Below are 22,746 nucleotides of genomic sequence, written 5' to 3' on the forward strand. Positions count from 1 at the left end.
GGGTGTAACGACAAAAATTAAAATATATATATAGATATAGATATATAGATAAAAAAAACACTTGTGCTGTGTGTTGTTGTTTATTTGTTTTATTGAGAGACTTGACAGTCAGAAAACGCATTGCCCAACATCTGCCATGAGGCGGGGAAATAGAGTAAGGGCTGGAGCTATGGAGCTTGTAGTCTCATGACCTCGCATTGGCATAGTAAGTGTATGATTATTGTCGGTGTCACTGGCAATTAGTAGCGTAATTAAATAATTGTGTACATACAATTTGTTGTGTGCCATGCAATGCAAATACATTTTGTATTGTTTTAATGTTTGTATCAATTTCTATTCATTTTGGTATTTATTTTTGATACCCTGTAGCCAAATATGCAAAGGGGTAGAAGTGAAAGATGTTACATCAAGACAGCATTTAATTTGTGCTTATATTCCTTATGGTCCTTTAGTTAGTCCATCTCTGAACTCGGGGTTGGTAAGAGCTACAGCCAACAAATTTGGTATGCATTTTCTGCTTGAACATTGCCTATCAAACTTTAAGAAAACTTCAAAGTTTCCCACAACTTATAACTTTTTTGAATTCCCAAAATGAAACCATTTGTAAACTTAAAGTTTTGAATTTGGAAATTGGTACGATTATCTTATACTATTTTAATTTTAAATGCTACACGTTTTCCAAAAATTGGTTAAAAATCACAAAAATTATTCAAGAGAAAGTTAACAGAGACGTGCCTCATTTAGTTGGGCATCTTTAGAGCTGACAACAGGAAAAACTCGTACAGCAGCATCATTGTATGTTTTAATTTTATAAAATATCAGAACAAAGAAACCCTCAACATACTATCTCAACAATCTATTTCCGGAAGATTAGTTAAGACAAGTTATACAGTTATATAGTGCCAAAACTAGTTGGGAATCTTAAGAGCCAGCTACAGGGCGTCTCGGCGTCAGTCTCACGCTTTTCTAGCGCAATGCTGTATTATTTTTGAATTGCACACAGGCGGCAACGGGCTTTTGATCAACGTTTATTTTTGGCATATCCAAAGACACATAGCCAAAATAAATTGTCTGTTCCGTTAAGAGTTTTCTGCGTGTGTGTGTGTATGCGTGTGTGTGTGTGTTTTGGAGTTGACAAATTGACACACAAAATTGCTTATCTTAATGAGTCACAGAAAATACGAAATACGAAACTCAAGATCTACAGCCAGCTTGGGAGCTGTTCCATATGGTTACCGCAACCTTGGTGGAACAGAACAGATAAAAAAAAAACACAAAAAAAGAAACGGAGCGATATGAAAGAAGTGTGTACAAAAGGTAAATATTGATGGAACTGAAGTGGAACTGGGAAGTGCTTGGGAGTCGGCTAACAAGTTAGATGGATGACCTTCAGGTTTTAGTGAAAACCCGATCATAACTCAAGTCGTCCAACTAATTATGAAAGCAATGCAATAAAATAGTCAACGGATCGTCAGCTGGGATCATCATTTGTTATCGATTTATTGAGGTAATATTGGTATTTCGGATTTTTGACTGTCGACTAAGTCGTTAAATTCAAATTAATTCACAAGCACTTAAAATTGTCATAATTTCAAACGGTTAATTGCGTTTGGCCTGAGTGCGAGTGAGATGGCAAACAAAACCAAGGCACAAAAAAATGCAAATTGAATTGAAAACTAATTAGAGATATCAACATACACACACACGCACGCACACACACGCCAGATTTGACAATACGCCCCGCGATATGGACGAACGACACGCATACATAATGACAATTAAAAAACCAAAACGAAATCGAAAAGCAAAAAACTTAAAACAGCAACAAAAATTCAGTAAATAGAAGGAAACAAAAATATAAGACTTGAACTACGTGCCTTCCAAACAGAAGCAGGTTCCAAGTGCAAGAGCAGGCAACAAGACAGCATGCCGAGCTGGCGGGGGAGGGTTTGTGGGGGGTGAGGAGGGGTGGGATACCAACACACAGTTATCAGTTTTCAATTAACAACATCGTGTTATGTACGCGCGCAGTAGGCGTATCGTATCTATAAGATACAAAACAAAGCGCAATACCGAAAAAAAAGAACCAAAGAACACACAAATAGCGATAAAAACAAGAGCAAAACGAAAAAAATACCCTAAAAAACAAACACAAACAAATTGCAACAAACCAAAAGCAGAAGCAGAAGACAATTCCCAAGCTTTTTAGTCAGCATGCGACAACCCTGGCAGCTGGCGGCAACTGTACTTCCGGTTGCGGCCTGTTGCCAGGCCAATTAACCATTAAAACAGTGCACACGTTCGCTCTGTTAGCTGCATAGCTAATAGCTCGAATAGATCGCAGATCGTGCCGCTGGAGGCTAGTCATGGAATTTATTAATGAAATATGCTAAAAAGTAAAAAAGAGCCAGGGGATCGGCTTGGCACCTAATAAGCAGCTATCGATAACATTCGATAACAATAACAAACAAAAGCTTGTGTTGCAAAGCGGCTATAAATAAAAGCTTATGCTTCTTATTCTTTAAGCGGCGACAGAAAACGAAGAGTTTATTGGCTGAGAGCCAAAAATGGGCAATTTGATTGATCAATGCGTAACAAAATCAAATAAGTAAAAAAAAATATGCATAAAATACAGAAATTGGAATACCCTATATGAACCGATTTTACTTTATAGAATATTCGAAGACTATTTGTTCTTTCGAAATGTAAGCTGAGTTCCAGCAAGAAGTAGCTCAATCCACCTGTATTATTATCGTCGATAATATATCGATCTTAAATATAAGAAACCAGGAAGTTAAAAAGACCCGTTGTGACATTAATTTTCTCTTATAAAAGGGAATATAAAGTCAAGCAGACCGCTCGATTAAAATATCTCTTTAGAGGCTGAGGTCCAGCAACTTGTATTATTATCATCGATAACATATCGATCTTAATGTTATCGATAATTAATCGATTAGTATTAAAATTAAATAATACTCGATACGCTAATTTTCCATATAAATGACCCGATCAACTCAGCTTAAGGAAAGACTCTCCACCTCATATCAAGGCATATTCTTTGCTAACTAAACACATCGAATTACCCTTCCTTAGAGTATGCAAAACCTGCAAATGGTGTCAGAAGTACGGCCTACGCGCCGAACCGATTTAAAAATAAAAAACAAAATTCGAATCGGCGCCACCAAAAACGGAAACGTCGCGCAGGCGTAACCAAAAAATGAAAAGAAAGAGACAGCTGCGAGGCCAAAGAAAGAGCAAGCAATAGTGAACCATTTAGGAGAGAAGAACAGTTTACATAGTATTAAAAATAGGCATAAATTAAAGCGTTTTAAAAATGATGTTTGCACAAATTCTTTACAAACGCGTCCCAAAAAATCGAATTCGAATTGTTTAGGTGGGGGGCGTGGCACAGCGGGAGCGACCCCATTTTGTGTGGGCGTTTGATTTGATTAGGCGTTTGATTGAATGCGAATTGTTGACTCACAGTTTTGGGCCAAAATGTTTGCTTTCAGCTTTCAGCTCGTTTATAAGCCAAGTTTTTCCCCGTTACATGCACAACACAGGTGGGTGTGCGTGTGTGTGTGTGTGTGTATATGTGCGTGTGTGTGGGTTAACTGGCTCAGGGCTAATTAAAACTTAGACAACAACCAAAAATGCAAATGCAAAACTTTGCCACATTAAAACTTGTCCAACACACGTTACAAACTTTGAAAATTCTGTTTACTTTATTTTTATACCCTGAACCCATTGAAAATGGGTAAAAAGGGTATAATGTATTTGTGGAAATGTATGTAACAGGTAGAAGGAGGCATATCATATGTTCTTGATCAGCATCAATAGCCGAGTCGATCCAGCTATGTCCATCTATCCGCCCGTCCGTCCGTCTGTCCATATGTTTGAACGCAAGGATCATAGAACATGAACAGAGCTAGAGACTGAAATTTAAAGCGCAGATCCAAATAGTGCCAGCGCAGTATGAGTTGTTTCCGATAATCGCTAACTTTCCCCGTTTCCAAGCTATCGATACAAATCAATATCGAAATCCAGTTTTGAGCATATATCTTGGGTTTTAAGAGCTAGAGTCCGCAAATTTAATAAATAGCTTATATATAAACAGTCAAGTATATTTAATGTTTAACCTACAAACCCACACCACTCCCCCCCCCTCACACGAGTTGCTTCCGATAATCGAAAACTTGCCCCGTTTCCAAGCAATCGATAAAAATCTATATCGAAATCTCGTTTTTAAGCATATATTAAAGGTTTTAAGAGCTGAGTCACCAAATTTAAGATTTAGCTTCTAAAATAGTATTTACAGCTCAAGTATCTTTCTTTTCTTTTTAAGCTTCTAACCTAACCCCTCCCCCCCCCCCCTCCCAGCTGCATTTGGTGTTGGGTATCCCCTAGTCGGGCACTCCCGACTAGAGCTCACTTACTTGTTTTTTTTTATTATTTTTTTTTGCATGCGAATCGCTTTGCATTGGTTTTGGAGCCTACACAGCTTTGGCCACAACTGCCCCGCCGGCCGCCGGTCGTGGGAGTATGTGTCTGTGTGGCACGCCCCGCTGCCCCCGCCAGCTGTCAATCTCAATCAAGATTTTTTGCTAGCTTGTAGCTGGTTTTCGTTTTCATTGCAGATCTTGTCTCAAGTCTGGTTTTTATTTAACCCCCCTCTCAGCACCCGCCCCAAGCCACATTGCAATTGAATATTATTACATTTGTGGGCGTGGCATTCAACAAATACAGATTTGTGGGCGTTATGGAAAGTGGAAAAGTGTAAAAGCGTTTTGTATTGAGCACAATCCGAAAGCAAGGTCATTCGATTGGATTAGCCAACTAATTGATCTTGAAATATTTCAGGGAGATGATGCGATTGAGCTAAGCTCAAGAGAAGTCTGCCCACATACGAATCGTTTTATACAAATTCATATTCATATTTGTTTTATTCAAAAAGCTCATAAAATTATCTAAAAATAGGTGCTTGCACTATTTCTGATTTTCGAAAATGTTTACAAAATGAAATGGTAGAGAAATTTTCAGCTTAAAATGAATTATTTTTTACCCCATTAAATTCTATAAGAGATTTAATGAAAAATCTTTTGGAAAATGTGTTTCAAATAGTAAATTAAATAAAACAGAGGTCGGGAATTTCTTTTGTACTCGAATTATGATATTATGATACTTTACTCTTAAAGTAAAGTATGTACTAAATAATAATATTTGATTAAAGAAATTAACTTTTTTTTTTAGCTTAAAATATAAATTTTAGAATTGTATTCAAAAGATTTCTATGGTTTCCAAAAAATATACAAAAATAAATAAACAAATAAATATTTCGGAATCATAATTAATAATAAATTTATTTGTTTATAAATACCTGAATCAATTTAGATTAAAATTTGATCAATTAAACAACCAAACATTTTCCAAATAGACACGCTTCATTCTGAATTATAAAGGGTATTTACGAAAATACTTGATCCCATTTTTCACCAAGAATCGTTTATCTGAGAATATCTGAACGTAATCCAAGCAAACATTTCACATTCCACTCCATTCGATTTCCATGATCCGAGGGCTGAGGGGGTCACAAATAGCTCAGAACCAGCGCCGAGTAAATATTGTAGAGCATTCAATGGACTCAATACGCAAAAAGCTGGCAACAATATTTGTTTGTTAGCCGAACAATGCCCTCAACGAAGGCAGCGGCAGCGGCAACGGCAGCAGAAGTCGGCGACAAAAATCTCAATTTTTATGTTGCAATTGCAAAAAAATAGAAGGAAACTAAAACAAGGAAGAACGAACGTGGCTCACCGAAGACCAAATACTCTATAAGACATATAGCAGATGTGCGGTATATGTAGAAGAGTTCTTGGATAGAGAAACTTAAAGCGATTTATCCTGAAATTATATAGTCCAAAGCTGATATGTTTCACTGATATGAAAGAATTATAGAATCAATAATCAAAGAATCATAAAAATCAAATATGTTCGATACAGATCAGACAGGAGCTATATAATATAGTGCTTCGATCCGACTTCGAGTTGTGAACTATCTGCTAAGATGAAATATTGTCAATTTTCATCTAAAGAACTTAAAGCTGAGCGAACTATTTGCATTGAAACAGACAGATGGCCACAAATATCAATATTTATCGATTACCAAGAAATAAAAGGAGTTATTGATTATTATATAAATACTAGCAGGTATGTCACGTTTAATCTTAAGAGCTTCAAAACGGAGAGAACTTTTTGCATTCAATCAGACACGAAAATCTAAATTTATCGATTACCAAAAAATATTGAATAATAATTATCGATCAATAAAAGAATTTATCGATAATTCAACATCATTGATCTACATTCTGAAAGATTCTGAAAGACAGAAGAATATGAATATATCGTTTCAATTGCTTATACTGATCAGGAATATATACGCATATATTTTACGGTAGTCTTCTATGCATTACAAATTGCACGACAATAATACAATACCTGCAGCAAGTGTATAAGCACGCAGAGGAAAAAAAACCTGGCCAGATACAAAACGTTGGTAAGAGGCGTGCAACAGAGGGGTCGAGGCGAGGGGGCAGCGGCGAGTCTGTGGGCTGTGTGGCGACTCCGTTGGCGGCACAGAAATAGAATAAAAGCGACAGCAGCGGAGGCTGCACCGTTAGGCGGAGAATTAGCGCATAATATGCGAGTTCCAACAGCGGATTGGGAGCGCCAGTAGCTGCAAGGGGTGTGGCAGCGGCAGCGGGAGGGGGAGCGGGAGCGGGTGAAGAGTCGGAAGGCGTATTGGAAAAATGTCAATGCGGCAGCGTGTTGCAGCGTCGCTTAATGGATTGAGTTGCCGGCAGAGTTGGCAAACTGCGGCACAGTTTGGCAAGCACTGTGTCGGAAAATGAGTGCAATGAACCGAGCATCGAGTGTGGGAAACTCGGAGGGAAAAAGACTCCGCAGTCTGAGCCCTGTTCGAGTGGGTAGCGCGAATATTTGAACAAAGAATTGGCACGCAATTGTTTGTCGGCATGGGTGGGTTAATGCACAACAAAATTTCATGTCTAATATTAAATTACAAACTCACTAAATTTTATTTAAATATATATGTATATATATATCAGGGCCTATTTACTGCAGACTTATTGGTGCAAGTAAAATGTTTAAAATTCAAAAAACAGCTCAACATTTTCGAGTGTCAATTGAAATTTATCCAAATCAAAACATTGGGAAAAATCTGACATTCAAAAATGTCGATAACGAACTAAAAATATATCGATTTACAGTCGAAAATCGGTTAGAATCTATCGACAAGAATAAGAAAGTGTAAAACCCTAGAAATTAGCGGTAGCAAATAAGGTATTGTTATCGATATCGATCGTTATATTGTTATCAATATCTAAAACTTATTAAATATTAACGTTATCGATAAATCTTTTTTATCTAACAAAGAGGCCAATATATATAGTTCATCGATATGGATAGTAATTATTTGTGATTATCGATAGTAAGAATTCAATTAAATCGATAAACTACAAAGCTAAATTCTACAATTCCTCACAATTCCTCTAAAGGAAGAGTAAATTTCTCATTTTATATGCAAATAATCTATAGAATATATATATTATCGATATCATATGTACAAATAAATATCGTTCACAAAGATGGATATGTTTCTTGCAATTTTAACATAGGTGAACATTTTAAATGAACAACAAGTTGAGAGTATACTTGACTCACCTGCTATGCGTAGAACGGCCCGATCTGCCGGATCCAGCTGCAGTATGCTGAGCGGCTTATCCTTAGCCCATTCGCTAAGGGATTCGCGATCCATCATAATGTTGGCAGCGCTCCCCGTTGATGCATAGATGCGTCGCCGTTTGCACAGTTGCTGCTCGGATTGATGATGCCGTGGCTGCAGCAGGGGGCACGACCCCAACGATGCAGCTGTTGTATGGCCGTTGCAATTGATCTCCTCCCCCCGACCGGCGACCGCCAACAGTTGCGGCGAATGTGGCGATTGCGGTGTGGAGCGAGAGCGGATGTAGCTGCGCGGGGACGCCGTCTTTGCGTTTATTTCTCCCTATGCTTGAGGTGTGTGCGAGCGAGATGGTTGCTTCTTCTTGCTGTCTCGCTTGCGCCTGAGCTGAGCTTTCGTTTGGTTTGTTTTGTTCTTTTTTTACTTAAGCACTAATTGAAATTGTACTAAAATTTGGCTAACATGGACTTTGTTCGTTTTAATACTTGGCTGTAAATTAAAAAAAAGAATGAAAAGAAAAATTTAATCAAATTTTGTTTAAGAAAAAATGTTTGAATTTTGGTTTATTTTGTTTTTTAATTGTACAGTGAAAGCTCCCTTAGGCGAACATGTGACAGTCCCTTTCAAACAAAAAGCCAGTTTCTAAACGGAAACTCTTTTTATCAGACGTGTATCAAGTAAAAGCACTAGAACTTCTTTTTAACGAACCAAGCAGAAATTGCAAAAACATGACAGCATGAAATTTTATAATAAAATTATTAAAAAAATCAATTATTGAAATATGTATGTATTATTATTTAACATTGTTAAACTATCGAATATTTCCCTAGGTTTAGGTTAATTATTCAACATATGCTCCACCAGGTGAAACGCGGAGTATTCGCCTATGAGAGCATTCACTGTACTTGTGAGGTAAGGTTTTTTTTGTTAGAAGTTAAAATATATTGTGCCATAAATTTAACAAAATTATTTGTTTTTATGAATTAATTTGTTGTATTAAGTAGGGATAATTTTTAAGGTCCTCTTTGTGTTGTCTGAGTTTTCTTTGATTTTAATGTAAACATATTTATTTTTAGTTGTTATTTTTTGTACTCGATTATTGCTACGTTTCGTTGACAGCATTCTAAAATTCAATTGTAATTGTTTATTCAGCAATTTTTTGCCCGCTCGATTAAATTTTGAGGTCGCAATATTTTTCATTGCATACTTTTAGGCGAAAATGTAAATTACAGCCGCTGCCGCTGTCGGCGTTTGCTGTATATGTAAAGTAAGCAGCAACAACAAGAACAAAAGAGCTTGTTATCAGGCATTCGCGGCGCAACCGTTTGCCAGTGGGTCAATGCCAGCTAATAAAAACAACAGAAACATACACACACAAACGCGCGTAGTTAAAGCGGAAAACGGATGGCATTTGCGATAATTATATGCACAGTTTGACTGCTACTGTGCCTTGGATAAATAGCCAGACAGCAAACAAAAACAATAACAGCGCATTCGATATCGAAAAACGGTCGCGCAATTTACAATCAATGAAATTCGAACGAGCAACGGAAACTACGTTTGCTGATAAACAACGGTGCACGTGTGTTCTAGTGTATGACTGTGTGTGTATGAGTGTGTGCGTGTGAGTGCAGCCAAATGTCAACATAATCAAGCCGCAAAGAGAGCAAGCGGGAGCGCCTTAATAAAAATGCGAGACCGGTTTTTTTCCTTCAATAAAGAGAGCGCGCGAGAGAGCATTTGCGCAAGCGCAATGCAATACCGGAAATAGACAGCGCTGCAGACGTTGCGAAGCAGCGTGCAATGTGCAAGAGTTATTAAATATACAGGGAAAATAAGAAAAGTCACAAGAACCAGAAAATGTTTTATTGGGCAGCTAACGGCAAGCTTCCAGTGAAGCTATGTTATCTACCGCTCTCAGGCGCTCTCTTTTGATTGCCAGCGGCTCAATGGCCAATTATCGCTGCTAAATTGTATTATTATTGAATGTCTTTTGGCACTGAAATAACTGTGTGTTTGTGTGTGTGTGTGTGTGTTTATGGGAATTGTTTTGACGCGTTTTTGTTTTGTGCCGCATGCTTTTTACGACTTTTATCAATGTCTTTTGTGGACACTTTTGGTCAGTCACATAGAATAACTAACTGTACACAATAGCCGCAACGCAATGGAAGGGTGCGGGTGGCGGGGGCAGCAGACGTGATTGGCAAGCTTAAAATTTGAAATGCCCGACAGCTGCGTTTGAGTGATTGTCAAACTGTGCGACACAGGTTGACACACGCTCGAATGCACGTCAAACTGTAGACAAACGCTGTCGCTGACGCTGACGCCGGCGTCGCCGTCACTGTCAGGCCTCGAATCAACAAGCTTATCATAGAAAGCCCCAAAAAATTAAATAAAACAAAAACTGAAAACAAATGTGTGAGTGCGCTTATCAGCAGATAAGCGAGTCATGAATTTAATTGTTGAATGATAACTTGTACAGTTAGAATTCAGAAAAGTAAAAAAATGAAAAGAAAAAACCTCAAACTGTGCGAACAGGCGGCCTTTACTTTTGTACCTGCGATTAAAAATAGCAGAAACGTCTAAAGCAAGCAAGAGTGAAACGACTAGGAGATATCCTGCAATTACTTGTATACGCACGAGGCTTTTCTTCTATCTTTCCAATAACCCACATAATGGAACTTTGTTTTTACATAACTCTTCTTACATAACTTTTTTTTATCCTCCGATCAAAATCAAAATTTCGTATAAAAAGTACGAGAAACCAAAGAGATAAACCAGGGCTGCTTGTTATCGATAATTATCGATCATTACAATTTGACTTAAATTTGTTCTTTATACGGTAAATTATAAACTTGATTTCAAAGTTGCGGTTCGGCAGTTAATACTGCTAAAGAATATATATGCAGTATACCTTCTTTCCCCCTCAACAATAATTACAGGGTATATAGAATCGTAAATGCGCTGATCTAATCGCCGCTGCAATCAAACGAAGGTTGCTGACACGTTGATTTATCGTATTGCCTTGCTATATAGACTGTTCGCTAAGACAGAAGCTCCAGATCTCTAAAGCTAAATTTTTTATAGATTTAATTAAGAACATCCGAATGGGTAGGTAGCACATTTAACTTGCAAATTAGCAGACGGCCAATTCGAAAATAGAAAATGAAAACGAGACGCGACGCGACGCGACTCGACACTAAAATTCGCTTCTCCAAGTTGCCCTCCAGCTGCGCGGCTGGCGACAGAGATCCCAAATGGGCGCAACAGCTGTTGAGATAGCAAAACAGCAAATATATAATTAAGATTAAGGGCCCAGAGGAACGCACACATTCCGGACGACAGACAGGGAGTTGGCAACGTGCACTGGGCTACATTTAAATTTGTGGAGCTTCATTCGCAAACCACAAGAAATCAACAAGTAAAAATAAAAACTACATTCTAAAATAAACTAATTTAAAATTAAACATATAAAAAATATATATATATTTAAATAATATATCAAATTAATATAAAAAAATAAAAAGTATATAATAATATAAAAGAATATAAAATAAGAAATAAATTATTACTTTAAAAATATATATAATTAAAAAATTAAAAAAAAGGCAAAATAACATAAGTATACAAAAAATTTAACTAAAAAAATAAAATATATATCAACAAAAAAATTTAATTGATAATCCAAAAAATAATCAAATTATATAAAAACTTAAATAAAAAACGAAACGAAAATATAAGATAAAAATACACAAAATAGAAAAAATAATTATATAAAACGAGAATTAAAAAAATTATATATACATATATATAAAATTAAAAAAAAATATTTAAAAAAGTGTATTAATTTAAAAAAAAAACAACAACAAAAATAAAATAATAATAAACAAAAACATAATAAAAATAATAAATATTTTATTTCAGCAACAAATTAAGTTCAATATTTACCCTAAATCAGCAACCTTCCCCTTAAGTACATAAAAATGCATATCATATATAAATGTATCTCTAGATTACCAAAAAGAAGATAACCTACATTATGCCGATTAAGAAATTATAACAAATATTCGTAAGACTTTCCCATTGCTTCAATTCAGAAAAAAGCTAAAAATTTGATTAAAAAACTTCATACAAAAATTTACTTTTCACTTTGGTAAACCTTCAATTCTTTGCTTCTTTAGGTTTAAAAGCAATCCTCAACTTTCTCAAAGTTTATATACAACTAATGATACAACTCCATCAAAAAGCTTACTTTTCACGTTGATAAGGACTCAATTCTTTGCTTCTTTGAAGTTTCAAAAATTCTTCCTTTCTTGACTTAAAGAAAAAAATGTTCTTTTCTTTAATTGAAGAAAAAATATATAAATTTCTCTTGACACATTTAAAACCAAACCTTAGCTTATTTATATGTAAAGAAATTTGGAAGAAACAACTCCATCAATAAGGCTAATTTTCACTTTGGTAAGGACCATAATCTTTGCTTATTTAAGGTTTAGAAAATCATCTTTTCTTTAATTAAGAAAAATTACAAAATTTGTTGGCACATTTAACAACTGAATCAACAAGTTTACTTTTCACTTTGGTAAGGACTCAATGCTTTGCTTCTTTGAAGTCTCAAAAATAATTCCCTCTTCCTTAAACCAAATTTTTATTGCAATTCGTAACTTTTTATTTCATTTAGCGAAACTCATCTACTTCAATTATTATTTATAAACAGCCTCAACTTCATCTTTTTTTTGGTGCACACATTCCCAAGCCCTCGCTATCAACTGAAGCACCGGAACTTGTCGGTTCAGACTTTGTTTGTATAACGATTCCTACGGCTCTGTGGTTAGCAAATGCCACATTTATAGCTCGCACAGTCGTTACTCGTATTCTGCGGAGAGCCCATAAAAAAGCACTTGAGGCAACACCACAAGACTTTTTGAAGACCAACCCGCCCAAAGAGGAGTCCATTTCACGAGCGAATTCCTCCGCTCAACAGGGAGCTGGCAAAGGTGAGGTGGGAGATGCTAAAGCTGGGCTTAGATCAGCCGTTGGGGTTCCCAGTTGAAAAGAGACATTAAGTGAAAGAGAGAGACAGAGAGAGGGAGAGAGAGGGAGAGAGGACGCGACTTGGGCAACCACAAAGTCAATTAAGCGACAGTTGAACGGACAATAACAGCAAATAGTAGAAATAAAAACCGTCACAAAACAATAAACGCTGATAAAAACGCACACAATGGCAACCAGTTTGACAACGTCATCGCTTAGAAAAAGTTAATAATAAAATAAAGAACAAGTAGGGGTGCTCTGGTCAAAAGTGCACGACTAGCAGATGCCCTTTAATCCGTTCTAAACACACATTCTTGCTACACAAAAGCCGCTTTGCCTTAACTCCATACATTTTGAAGAACTCTCAAATAACTTCCGAATTCATCATCCGATCTTTACAACAATTTTAGAGCTTATATATTCCAAAATTCAGGCAAATCAATTGGGGAAGAAGTGAGGCAGCTGCCTAAAAACAAGTTCAATTCTCTTGAGCTGCGCCTAAGATACCTTTGAATAACTGCCATATACCCTTACTCAGCCACTTTCAATCTATGTAGGGTATAAATATAGAATACGAAACGACATACGAGCTGTAGGGGTTGGGGGCGGGGGGCGGGAGGAGGCTTAACCCGACCATGGGAACTAAGCACCGTACAATTTTTAATTGTCTCGTAAGCTGACAGGCATTAATAAGCGACATTAGTCTCGATTTATAAAACTAGAACCCAATGAAATCATATTCTAAATTGCATTGATTGAACAAACGAATCCATTAGATCATTATTTGCAGGCCCCAACGCCAGACACTGGGTGAGTTATAGGCGAGCACATGATTACGATTATGTCATATGCCTTTGGGGCTGTTTGGCACGACGATTATTTATCGGGCGGCCGCTTGGGGTCACCCAATTAGACAACGTTTTGCATATCAGTTGAAAACGAGTTCAATTAAAGTGATATTTCAAAAATTTCGAATTTTTAATTTCCATTCCAGTTTGCATTGGTCGATCAACAGCTGGCGGCATAATATCTCGACTGAATCATCATCTAGTTATTAAATTGTCAAATATGAATGTTTAATTAAGCGAAGCTTTAGGGCGGTTTTGATAAAGGGAATTGAGAGTAAGTCTAGGCATATATTTACTCTATTTGCGAACGGAAGACCGTTAGATTATGGAAGATATCTTCACATGCTTTATCTCGTTCCCTTAAATATGAATGTTTAATTAAGCGAAGCTTTAGGGCGGTTTTGATAAAGGGATTTTAGAGTTTGTCTAAGCATATCTTCACTACGGAAGAACGGAAGATTATGGAAGTTATCTACCATAAGTTAATGCTTTATCTCGTTGCCCGGCGATTCCTGGTAATATCTGCTGTAGAATTTGGCTGACATTCTTGTTTAATCCATGTCTAATTTGTTTTAACTCTGTGTTCATGTTCCACCGATTTCTGATCCTTGAATTGAATTCCAAATCTTCCTTCTCAACTCTCATGCGTATCTTTGCTTTATTCATCATCGATCGTTGATCATTTCTGCTCTATATATTTCCAGCTGATATCAGATATTCTAAGGGTAATATAACTCCCTTATATTTAGCATATCGAATATAGAACTACCCTGCCTTCACTTATCATGCCACCAGAGATCGCTTTTTCCTCAAAGATCAGTCACTGTTCAAAGTGATCATAAGTCTGCATCATCTAGTCATCAGTTTGTCTTTCATCTTTCCAACTGTCTAGCCGCTAATTGTTAAATGGGTCTGTTTGAAACACTTCATTTTCATGTTTACGAGCGTCAGTTGGCGGGCTAATTGGGGCTTTCCTTTCACAGTGAGGCCTAGAAAATATATATGTTAGTTGTTCTTTTTTTGTAGGCGTTGCCTCTGCAGAATTTTAATTAGCTGGAAGTTTTGAGGCTTGAAGCTGAGTTACTAATAATAATAATTCTGTGGAAACTGAGTTGCTGATTGCGTTGGTTGTTCGCTTATCAGAGATGCCACATGACAGATAATTCGAGACATGCGCCACGACACGACGATGATGACGATGATGCAAGGCAATATAGTTATAAATAAATAAAGTCATTTATTTTTGTAAAAAACTTTATTTAATCTACAATTGCTGGCAAAAGTATCTACTGGGCTTTAACTCTAATTAGGCTAATCGGACACCTCTAGACGCCTTTTGGGCGGCACGCCCTGAACTTGCATGCAAAGCGGCGCCACTTGAACTTTAGCCACGAGTTCAGCGTTCCGCTGGGACTGAGACTCTGGGCGGCACACCCAGACGACCAGAGCGAGGGTAACTTTTGAGCCAAGAGCTGTGGCAGGAGTTAAAGCAAAAACATGGGCCAAGTGCATGGAAAAAACGCACAACTTGTCAGACGGCAAAACGAAAAGAAGAAGAACTAGAGGAGGAGACAGGCAGACGAAGCGGTAAAACAGCTACAGTCAACGCTCGAGTGCATTTTCCGGGCCAACAGCGGAACAACAACAACAATAACAACAACTACAACAACCCCTCGCATGTTTTTTTCTAGGCTAGGGCCGCAAATCAATTTGATGATGTTACAACTCGTTAAGAGAGAGAGAGATAGAGAGGAAAAACGCAATGTCGCTTGTAATATGAAATATAATGTACAGTGGACGCTCGCTAATTAGAACGCAGCGATTTCGAACGCAATTCTTATCAGCAACATTTTGCTAATTATTAGTTTTTAGTCGGTAGATATAGCCAAAAAAATACTTTTTAGCCAGCTCCGAAGTCGTTCGTATTTATTAAAGGTAAATTAAATTAAATAGTTTCTCTAAGCCGACTTTTTTTTAATTTTCATTCATTTCTTTAACAAAGGACATTCAAGAAAAAAAATGTGCATTTAAAATTGATTTCTTATTTTTTAAGAAATCCAATTTCTGGAAAAATTCCTTTTTTCTTGAGTTTCATTTTCCCAGCGTCCACTGTATTAGCTCAGCTGCCAAAAGGCCAAACGCTCAAAAGTGTGTGTTTGTGCTTGGGGGTTGGTTGCGTGCATTTTCAGCAGCCACTGAACTTTGCTGTTATAAAAAGAACAAGCAAAATAAAGAACATAACAGAAAAATATGTTTAAAAAAAAACACCAAATTGTAAACAGAGCGCCGGCACAAGCAAAGATAAATGCAGAGAGCGGAAGTCTTGCACTCTCTCTCTCTCGCTCTCTCGTACTCTCTTTCACTTCTGCATGCGCTGTCTGTGTTATGAATGTTGTTGTGGTCAGTGTCAGGGCTGCCATTGGCAGGCGGCAGGCGGCACAGGCAGCAGGTTGAATGTCAGTGTGTGCGTGTGTATGAGTAATGCGTGCGATTGACTGATCAAAACGGAACATGTGAAATGTGAGCAAATGTGTCACCCACCACTCAAAAATTATCCTACCATACATCCCCCCCGGCCGTCATTATAACGTCGCTGTCTTATCCTATCGATTTTTCAAGCGCGCGTAACAAAAATAAAAGAATAAAGATTGATTTAAAAAACACATGCATTTGCTTATTAGCATCACAATGCGAACTTGTATGGGAAGAGCTTTAGATTTCGACGAAGAAAACGCAGAGGGCTGCATCTTGACAGGCGCAGCGCTGCCAACACTTAAACCGGCCTTTGCCGGCAGCGACGCAGCTGCTTTGTGTGCTGAGGGTTGAGGGTTGACACAGTTCTTAAACACAAACACACACTTATGTACACATACACATACATCTTTACGTTGCCTTTGTGTTCCATTAAAAAGTTCATAAACAAATTATGTAGTTGTTTATTTAACACAAACACATACACTCACATACGTAACGCACACACATTAGCAGATCAACAAATGTTGGCGGCTGGAACAAATTCCATATGAGAACAAATACCGTTTATTGTTGAAGCTTTTTACTTTTGTCGATCTCTGCTTCATGCTATTTTTTCTTGCTGCTTTTTCTCACGTTGCATTTGTCACTGTCGGCGCTGCAGAGGACCGAAACACGTTGAAGCTTTGAATTTTGCACAATTTCTTTTGCACGTTTTTTTCATTATTTTTTTTGTTGTTTGCCATACATTGCCCTCAAATCGTGCTGCGGTCGCCGACGCGAGCAGCGCTGCTCTGCACGCTGACTCATAAGGAGCAGCAGCAAGAGAGCAGCAGTTACAGCAAAGGAGATGGGTAGATAGAAAGAGAGAGATGGCGAGAGAGAAAGAGCGTAAGGAGCGGCTGAGCTGTGCAGGCAAGCAGGGTGCTCTTGTTGTTGTTGTTTTTGTTATATCCACTATTTTTTTTTTCGTTTCGTTTTGGCTTTTCTCGAGCAACATTTTTCCTGTTGTTTGCCGTTTTCACGCTGCTGCTCTGATGCTTATGTTAATTTTCACATTCACAAAGTGCAATGCATGTGTGTGTATGTAGTTACACTGCATACACAAAAATTATAAAATAATTTATGGCAATTTAAGCAAGCGAACCGTTCGAGTTGTTGTTGCATTTGTTATTGTTGCATTTACTTTTGTTGAATATCTCTTGCGTCTTTTACAAGCGTGAAGTTTGAATGAGCTGCACAATTTTTTTTATTTTTTTGTGTTACTCTTTGGTTTGCACTTCGTTTACACACTCTTTACACTATGCTGCTTACAACGAAGTTGTTGTTGCTGTTGTGCTTGATGCACTTCTAGATATAGATACCGTTACACTTGTGCAATTTACAACAACAACATTGACGGCGTCTACACAGACAACACTTACACAAACAAGCACGCACACATATGCACATACGGGAGGCGTACTTGGTGCAATTGGGCGCAACAACAATAAATTATTATTTACGTGCCCAAAAACCACACACAATGAAAATTTCCCAGTGCAGCGAAATTTAATTCTACCGAAATGCAATGCGAGTAACGGCCAGGCGGCTAACTAGCGCGCACACGTCCTACCGCGTTGACTTGTGAATTGAAACTGATATCGTCTATCGATTGAGCAAGTGAAATATTCTATCCGGCGGCGAAAATACTCGGAGAGTAAAATGTGAGAGAGCACAACTGCTGGTGTGAAACAGGTCCATTCTGCGCATAGTTTCAGAGCGTAAAAGGTTGCCACTTTGTTCTGCGGAGTTCCGAGCGCGTATGACGTCACGCATCTGGTGTTTTCATATACGCCAATATTGCAATTATTATTAACACTTAATTATAATTACTTATTTATCTATGAATTATTGTAGGTATTAACTGTTGCTTTAATGAATTTTCAGTTAATATTATTTATTTACTATTTAGGTCGTTAGTCGCGCATTCTAGTTAATTTGCATCTATCACGTGAGATAAGGTTTAAAAATAAACATTTTTTACAGATATTTCAAATTTTAGCATCAATTAATTAATATTTATTGTTCATTTTGAAATAAATTGTTCCTTGAGGGTCGTTCGAAGGGCATAAAATACTTAAACATGTGAAAGAATCGCGATGTTGAAGTATCGATAGCCGCGCTTGCTGCTACTTTATCGATTATAGCCTTTTCAACCGTTTTTTTGCTACTATCTTTTTGAGAACAAGAGATTATTATTTTTATGAATATGAACTTTAGTTGAAGTTCAGAAGCATGCCCTTGGCTACCTCCTGTGCCTTCACAGTGCCAGTCAGCTGCTCGGATATCTTCAGTGCAAATTCGTAGGCTGTGCCCGGTCCACGACTGGTTATTAGATTTCCATCCTGCACGACGTTCTCATCATCCACATAGCTGCTTAAAATACAAATGTATATCATAAATATTCTATATGCCAATATCAGTAGGTGACCCACCAATATTTATCCACCAGTTGAGGCTTCATGGCGGGATATGACGTCAGCGATTTGCCGGTGGCTATGCCGTGTTTGGCCAACGCTGTGGGCGCTGCACAAATGGCTGCAATTAGACGTCCAGCCGATTCCTGGTTACGCAGCAGCTCGCCAATCGCCTTCGAATCAGCCATGGCATTCGAACCGCCCAATCCGCCGGGCAGCACAACCACATCGTATGGCTCATCCGCTAGCGCCTCCTCCAGGGATTTGTCCGGCACAATGACTACGTCACGCGAGCACTTGACCGGCTCGCTGCCATTCAAACCGGCGACGGTCACATTGACCTGGGCGTAAAAGTCGTTGCGATAGATGCTAAAAATAGCCGGATAATGGGTGGTCACTTACGCCCGCACGACGCAGCACGTCCGCTGCAATGGTAAACTCCATCTCCTCCGCACCTGGTGCCAGGATAATCAACGCACTTTTTGTCATGTTACAGTCGGCGAAAAATTTCGGCTGAGTTATGCTTAAAACGCTACTCTCACGACTTCTGCTCAGCGATAGCAGTCGCAGTGGCCAGCGTAACATTGAGTACATATCGATAAGAGTGGTTGGTTATCGATGTAAAAAACTGTTGCCAGCTCAAATTTCAGACAATTAGCTGAGGTGACTTTCGAATTTGGAAATTGAAATAAAATGAAAAGTTGGTTGCAAGATATCTAGAATAATAACAATATACTTAAAATCAAAGCAATATTCGTTGCTTCAAACAAATTTTTAAGTCTATGTTCATGGCTATGAATAACCATATACGCGAACCGAACCTTAAGGCAAGGGTTCAAATCGTGAACTGAAAGAACCTTAGTTTTTTTAATTAACGTTCTTTTTTTTAAGCTTGAGGCAGTAGAGATAAGAATGCATTAGAAGATATTTAACTTGTCAATTTAAAAAAAAATACATAAATGCATTGCTATGGCTTATAAGTTGAAAGTGTTATATTTAAATTTGGGGAAAACGTGGAAACTGAAAGGTGAGTTATCTGTGCGAACCGTGAACCAATTCAGTGACAAGTTCCTTGGATCTGCAACGATGAGTAAAACAATTGTGACGTCATTCAAATTGGGTTTCCTGTTGCGTGCATTAAACTAAAACGATATTTTTTAGTTAAATATATATTTATTGAACAAAAAATAGGTGTCTATGTATTTTATTTTTCTTGTTTGCAATGCAATTGAATATGTTAATTTGGTTCTACTCACAAATTCACACATACACATGCATTTATGTAGATTGCCAAATGTTAATTTTGTTTTCGAAATTAAAAAAAATAAAATTATGTAAAACCGCAAAAAACTTGCAAACTAATCTGAAATGTTTTGTTTTTAGTTTTTTCTTTTGTATAAAATGTAACTTAATTGAATTAGTTGTTATACATAAGAACTATTTGTATTGAAGCGCTTAGAAACTAATTGTTAGACAGCTGATTTTAATTAATTACTTCTTCTTTTTTTTTTTAATTTCAATTGAGTTAAATTAATTGTCTCTGATGGTAGTCCAATATTAAAAAGTTTATCAATAGTGTGGAAAAATCTTTACGTCGTAATTTAAGTCACATTTAGAACTTGTTTGATTTGTATTTCTTGTTATTTTAGTTTTTTATTTTTATTTTTATTTTTTTACTAATAACATTTAAAAAGATCACCAAAGTTACAGATTTCCCATATTTACGTTGCTTACGTTTCGCATTTAGTTTTTATTTATTTATGCTTTACGAATAATGTATTTTTGCTCAATTTGCTTAAATAATAATTAAAAATTATTTATGTTATTGATTAATTACCCGGCATTTTGGTTTAAACTTTAAAGTAAGGGTTTGATTGGGTTTTTGTTGTTGTTGTTGTTGAAATTGATCTTTTAAGTGGATCAGATATCAGATATATAAGTAAGTATTACATAATATGTAATTTTTAAGCTTCTGACGATACATTTGATACCTTTAATTTACGAGTACTTTATTTGTTTGTTTTAGTTTTTTTTTTCTCAAGATTTTTGCTAATCCAATTTCAGCTAAGTTTTATTTGCTTTTCGTTTTTGTTTTTAAATAATATTTGTATGTTTTTATTTTTGTCTTTGAATGTCAATTGGAACACTACGACAACTGTGGGCCTGGGTTACGGGCGTGGTGTTTCCTTTGTGTGGGACTAATTGGAAGAATACGTGTACACAATTACGTAAACATACACATTTACATATATATATATATATATATATATATATATAAATATACATATATTTTGGTAAGTAATTAAACGTATATAATTGCTTGGAGTTAGTCCTTTGGAATTTTTTTTTGTTTTGTTTTTTTTTTTGTTAATTGTGGCATAATTTTATTTCCTTTAGGAAGAGTTGTGCAATTGCTGTTCTAGCTTCGTTTGATCATCTAATCCGAATATATAGTTATATATATATATACTTGTATATTATTGTAGACATTTATATGTTTTGTGTGCTTAGTTGCTAATATTTAATTTATTATATCATTGAGTTTGCAATAAACGGCACATTTATAAGTAATAATTGTTAGAAATAACAAGAGGCCCCAGCTCTGATCCATTTTTTTGTTATAAGTTGTTTTTTGTTTAAAGCTCAATTAAATTTCGACACATAGAAAGTGAGAGAATCATTATAGTCGGCTTCCCGGCCTGTTGAATAGAAAATTGTTTACTTTTAATCTATTTATATGTAATATATATATATACTATTTAGTATATAAACTCATTGTTGGCGGCCCTCGTTTATAGAGCAGAGCAAAAAGTATTACATTCAGTTGGGCTTTGATATATTTTATACAGTGTATACAGTATTCGTTTATAGATCGTCAATCAATCCATGCAAATCTCACTCTCTGCTATATATATATAGGGATAGTCTATATATAACTATATATGAGATATTGTGTTATAATGTCCTTCGGTTTAGCTGCGCGACATTTGAAGAAACCATGAAATTGTTTTCGTTTTTAAGGAGGGGAATAATACATTTACATAATAATTATGTATAAATCTTTTATTGCATTTATATTAGCTTGTTATATATGTATATATATATATATATATATATATATATATATTAATGGATTATGTGATTTATAAGTTATGCGCCCATATTAATTCTGTTAATGTCTTAATCACAAGTGTCAACTGTTGTTTCAAGAGTCTGGGCATATATCTAGATATATATATAGATATCTATATATTTTGTGTTAAAGCTTTAGACTTTGCTCTATAAATGTCGAACCAGCATTATAGCTATCCCTCGTGTGTTTTACAAGTACAAATTACAATTACAAGGATACATTCATTGTCGGCACATATATTGTTGTTGTTTTGTTTTGTTTTGTTGTTAAGCTTAAAGTACATAAAAATGTATTTGTAAAGTAGGGTTTTGTTGAGAGACCCGGGCGCATGTACCTAAACTTAAGAGACCCCGCATATTATTTGCATTGTTTCGATTACATTGTTGCTTTTTGCTTTTGGATGTCCTTAAAATTAGAATTGTTTTTTAATTGTTTGTTTTTTGTTTTTCTTTGTTTGTTAAGAAATAAATGTACAATTTTAATCCCTTGTGTTAAAACATGCTAAATAATTAATGTTTTTTTTTTTTTCATCATAAAAAATACAAATACATTAAAAACAAAATAAACATGTTACAAAGCCACCGAATCTTCAGCTGCTTTTGCACACTTTCATTTTGTTGTTTTTGCTTTAAGAACTAATTTGTAATAGAAAATTTTAGCTTATACATGTTTATAATTTATGTATTTTATAATGCTCACATATATGTATTTTATGTATGTGTGTGTGAGGGTGTAGGTATTTGTGTCGGTGTGTGTTTGTGTGTGTGTATGCGTGTGTAGACGACACGTTTTGAAAGGCATCAAAGTAATTTTTAAAAAAATTGTAACTTGAGTTTGAACATATTTGCATGAGAGGGCGCTTGAAGTGTCTGAAGACAGAAATTGTTATAAATAAATGGGTTGCTCGTTTTTGGTTCTATAATAGAACAAATCAGCATAATGTTAACTTGAACTGTGTCCTCCATAAAAGTACATATATGTATATATATATTTATATATACATATTAATATTTGTAAGGTTTGTAAAATTGGCAATTATTA

The 22,746-nt window shown here is 36.2% G+C and overlaps 2 protein-coding genes across 8 annotated transcripts in view; both read right to left on the reverse strand.

Annotated features, from left to right (window-relative positions):
- Positions 1-17,696, reverse strand: part of shot (dystonin-like protein short stop) — a 94,925-nt gene extending 77,229 nt beyond the window's left edge. For 4 of the 7 annotated variants that reach the window (XM_064682170.1, XM_064682167.1, XM_064682168.1 and 1 more), the window contains exons 1-2: positions 17,538-17,695; positions 7,741-8,248 (exon numbers count right to left, since the gene is read on the reverse strand). In XM_064682170.1, coding sequence (XP_064538240.1) covers positions 7,741-7,837 — 97 coding nt within the window. In that variant the 5' untranslated portion in view covers positions 7,838-8,248; positions 17,538-17,695. Of the gene's footprint in view, positions 1-7,740; positions 8,249-17,537 lie in introns of all 7 variants that reach the window. The other 3 variants (XM_064682169.1, XM_064682150.1, XM_064682149.1) reach the window with 1 other exon arrangement.
- A 448-nt stretch (positions 17,697-18,144) lies between these two features.
- Positions 18,145-19,268, reverse strand: DJ-1alpha. Its single transcript, XM_064681770.1, has 3 exons — positions 18,975-19,268; positions 18,591-18,913; positions 18,145-18,528 (listed from the first exon to the last, which is right to left on the reverse strand). The coding sequence occupies exons 1-3, from the start codon at positions 19,164-19,166 to the stop codon at positions 18,372-18,374; spliced, it is 672 nt and encodes a 223-aa protein (XP_064537840.1). The 5' UTR covers positions 19,167-19,268; the 3' UTR covers positions 18,145-18,371.
- Between the last annotated feature and the right edge of the window lie 3,478 nt (positions 19,269-22,746).

The sequence above is a fragment of the Drosophila montana genome, unplaced genomic scaffold, assembly GCF_035044405.1.
Source record: "Drosophila montana isolate Dmon_TW-CO22-7 unplaced genomic scaffold, ASM3504440v1 contig_2438_1, whole genome shotgun sequence".
NCBI classification, from domain to species: domain Eukaryota; kingdom Metazoa; phylum Arthropoda; class Insecta; order Diptera; family Drosophilidae; genus Drosophila; species Drosophila montana.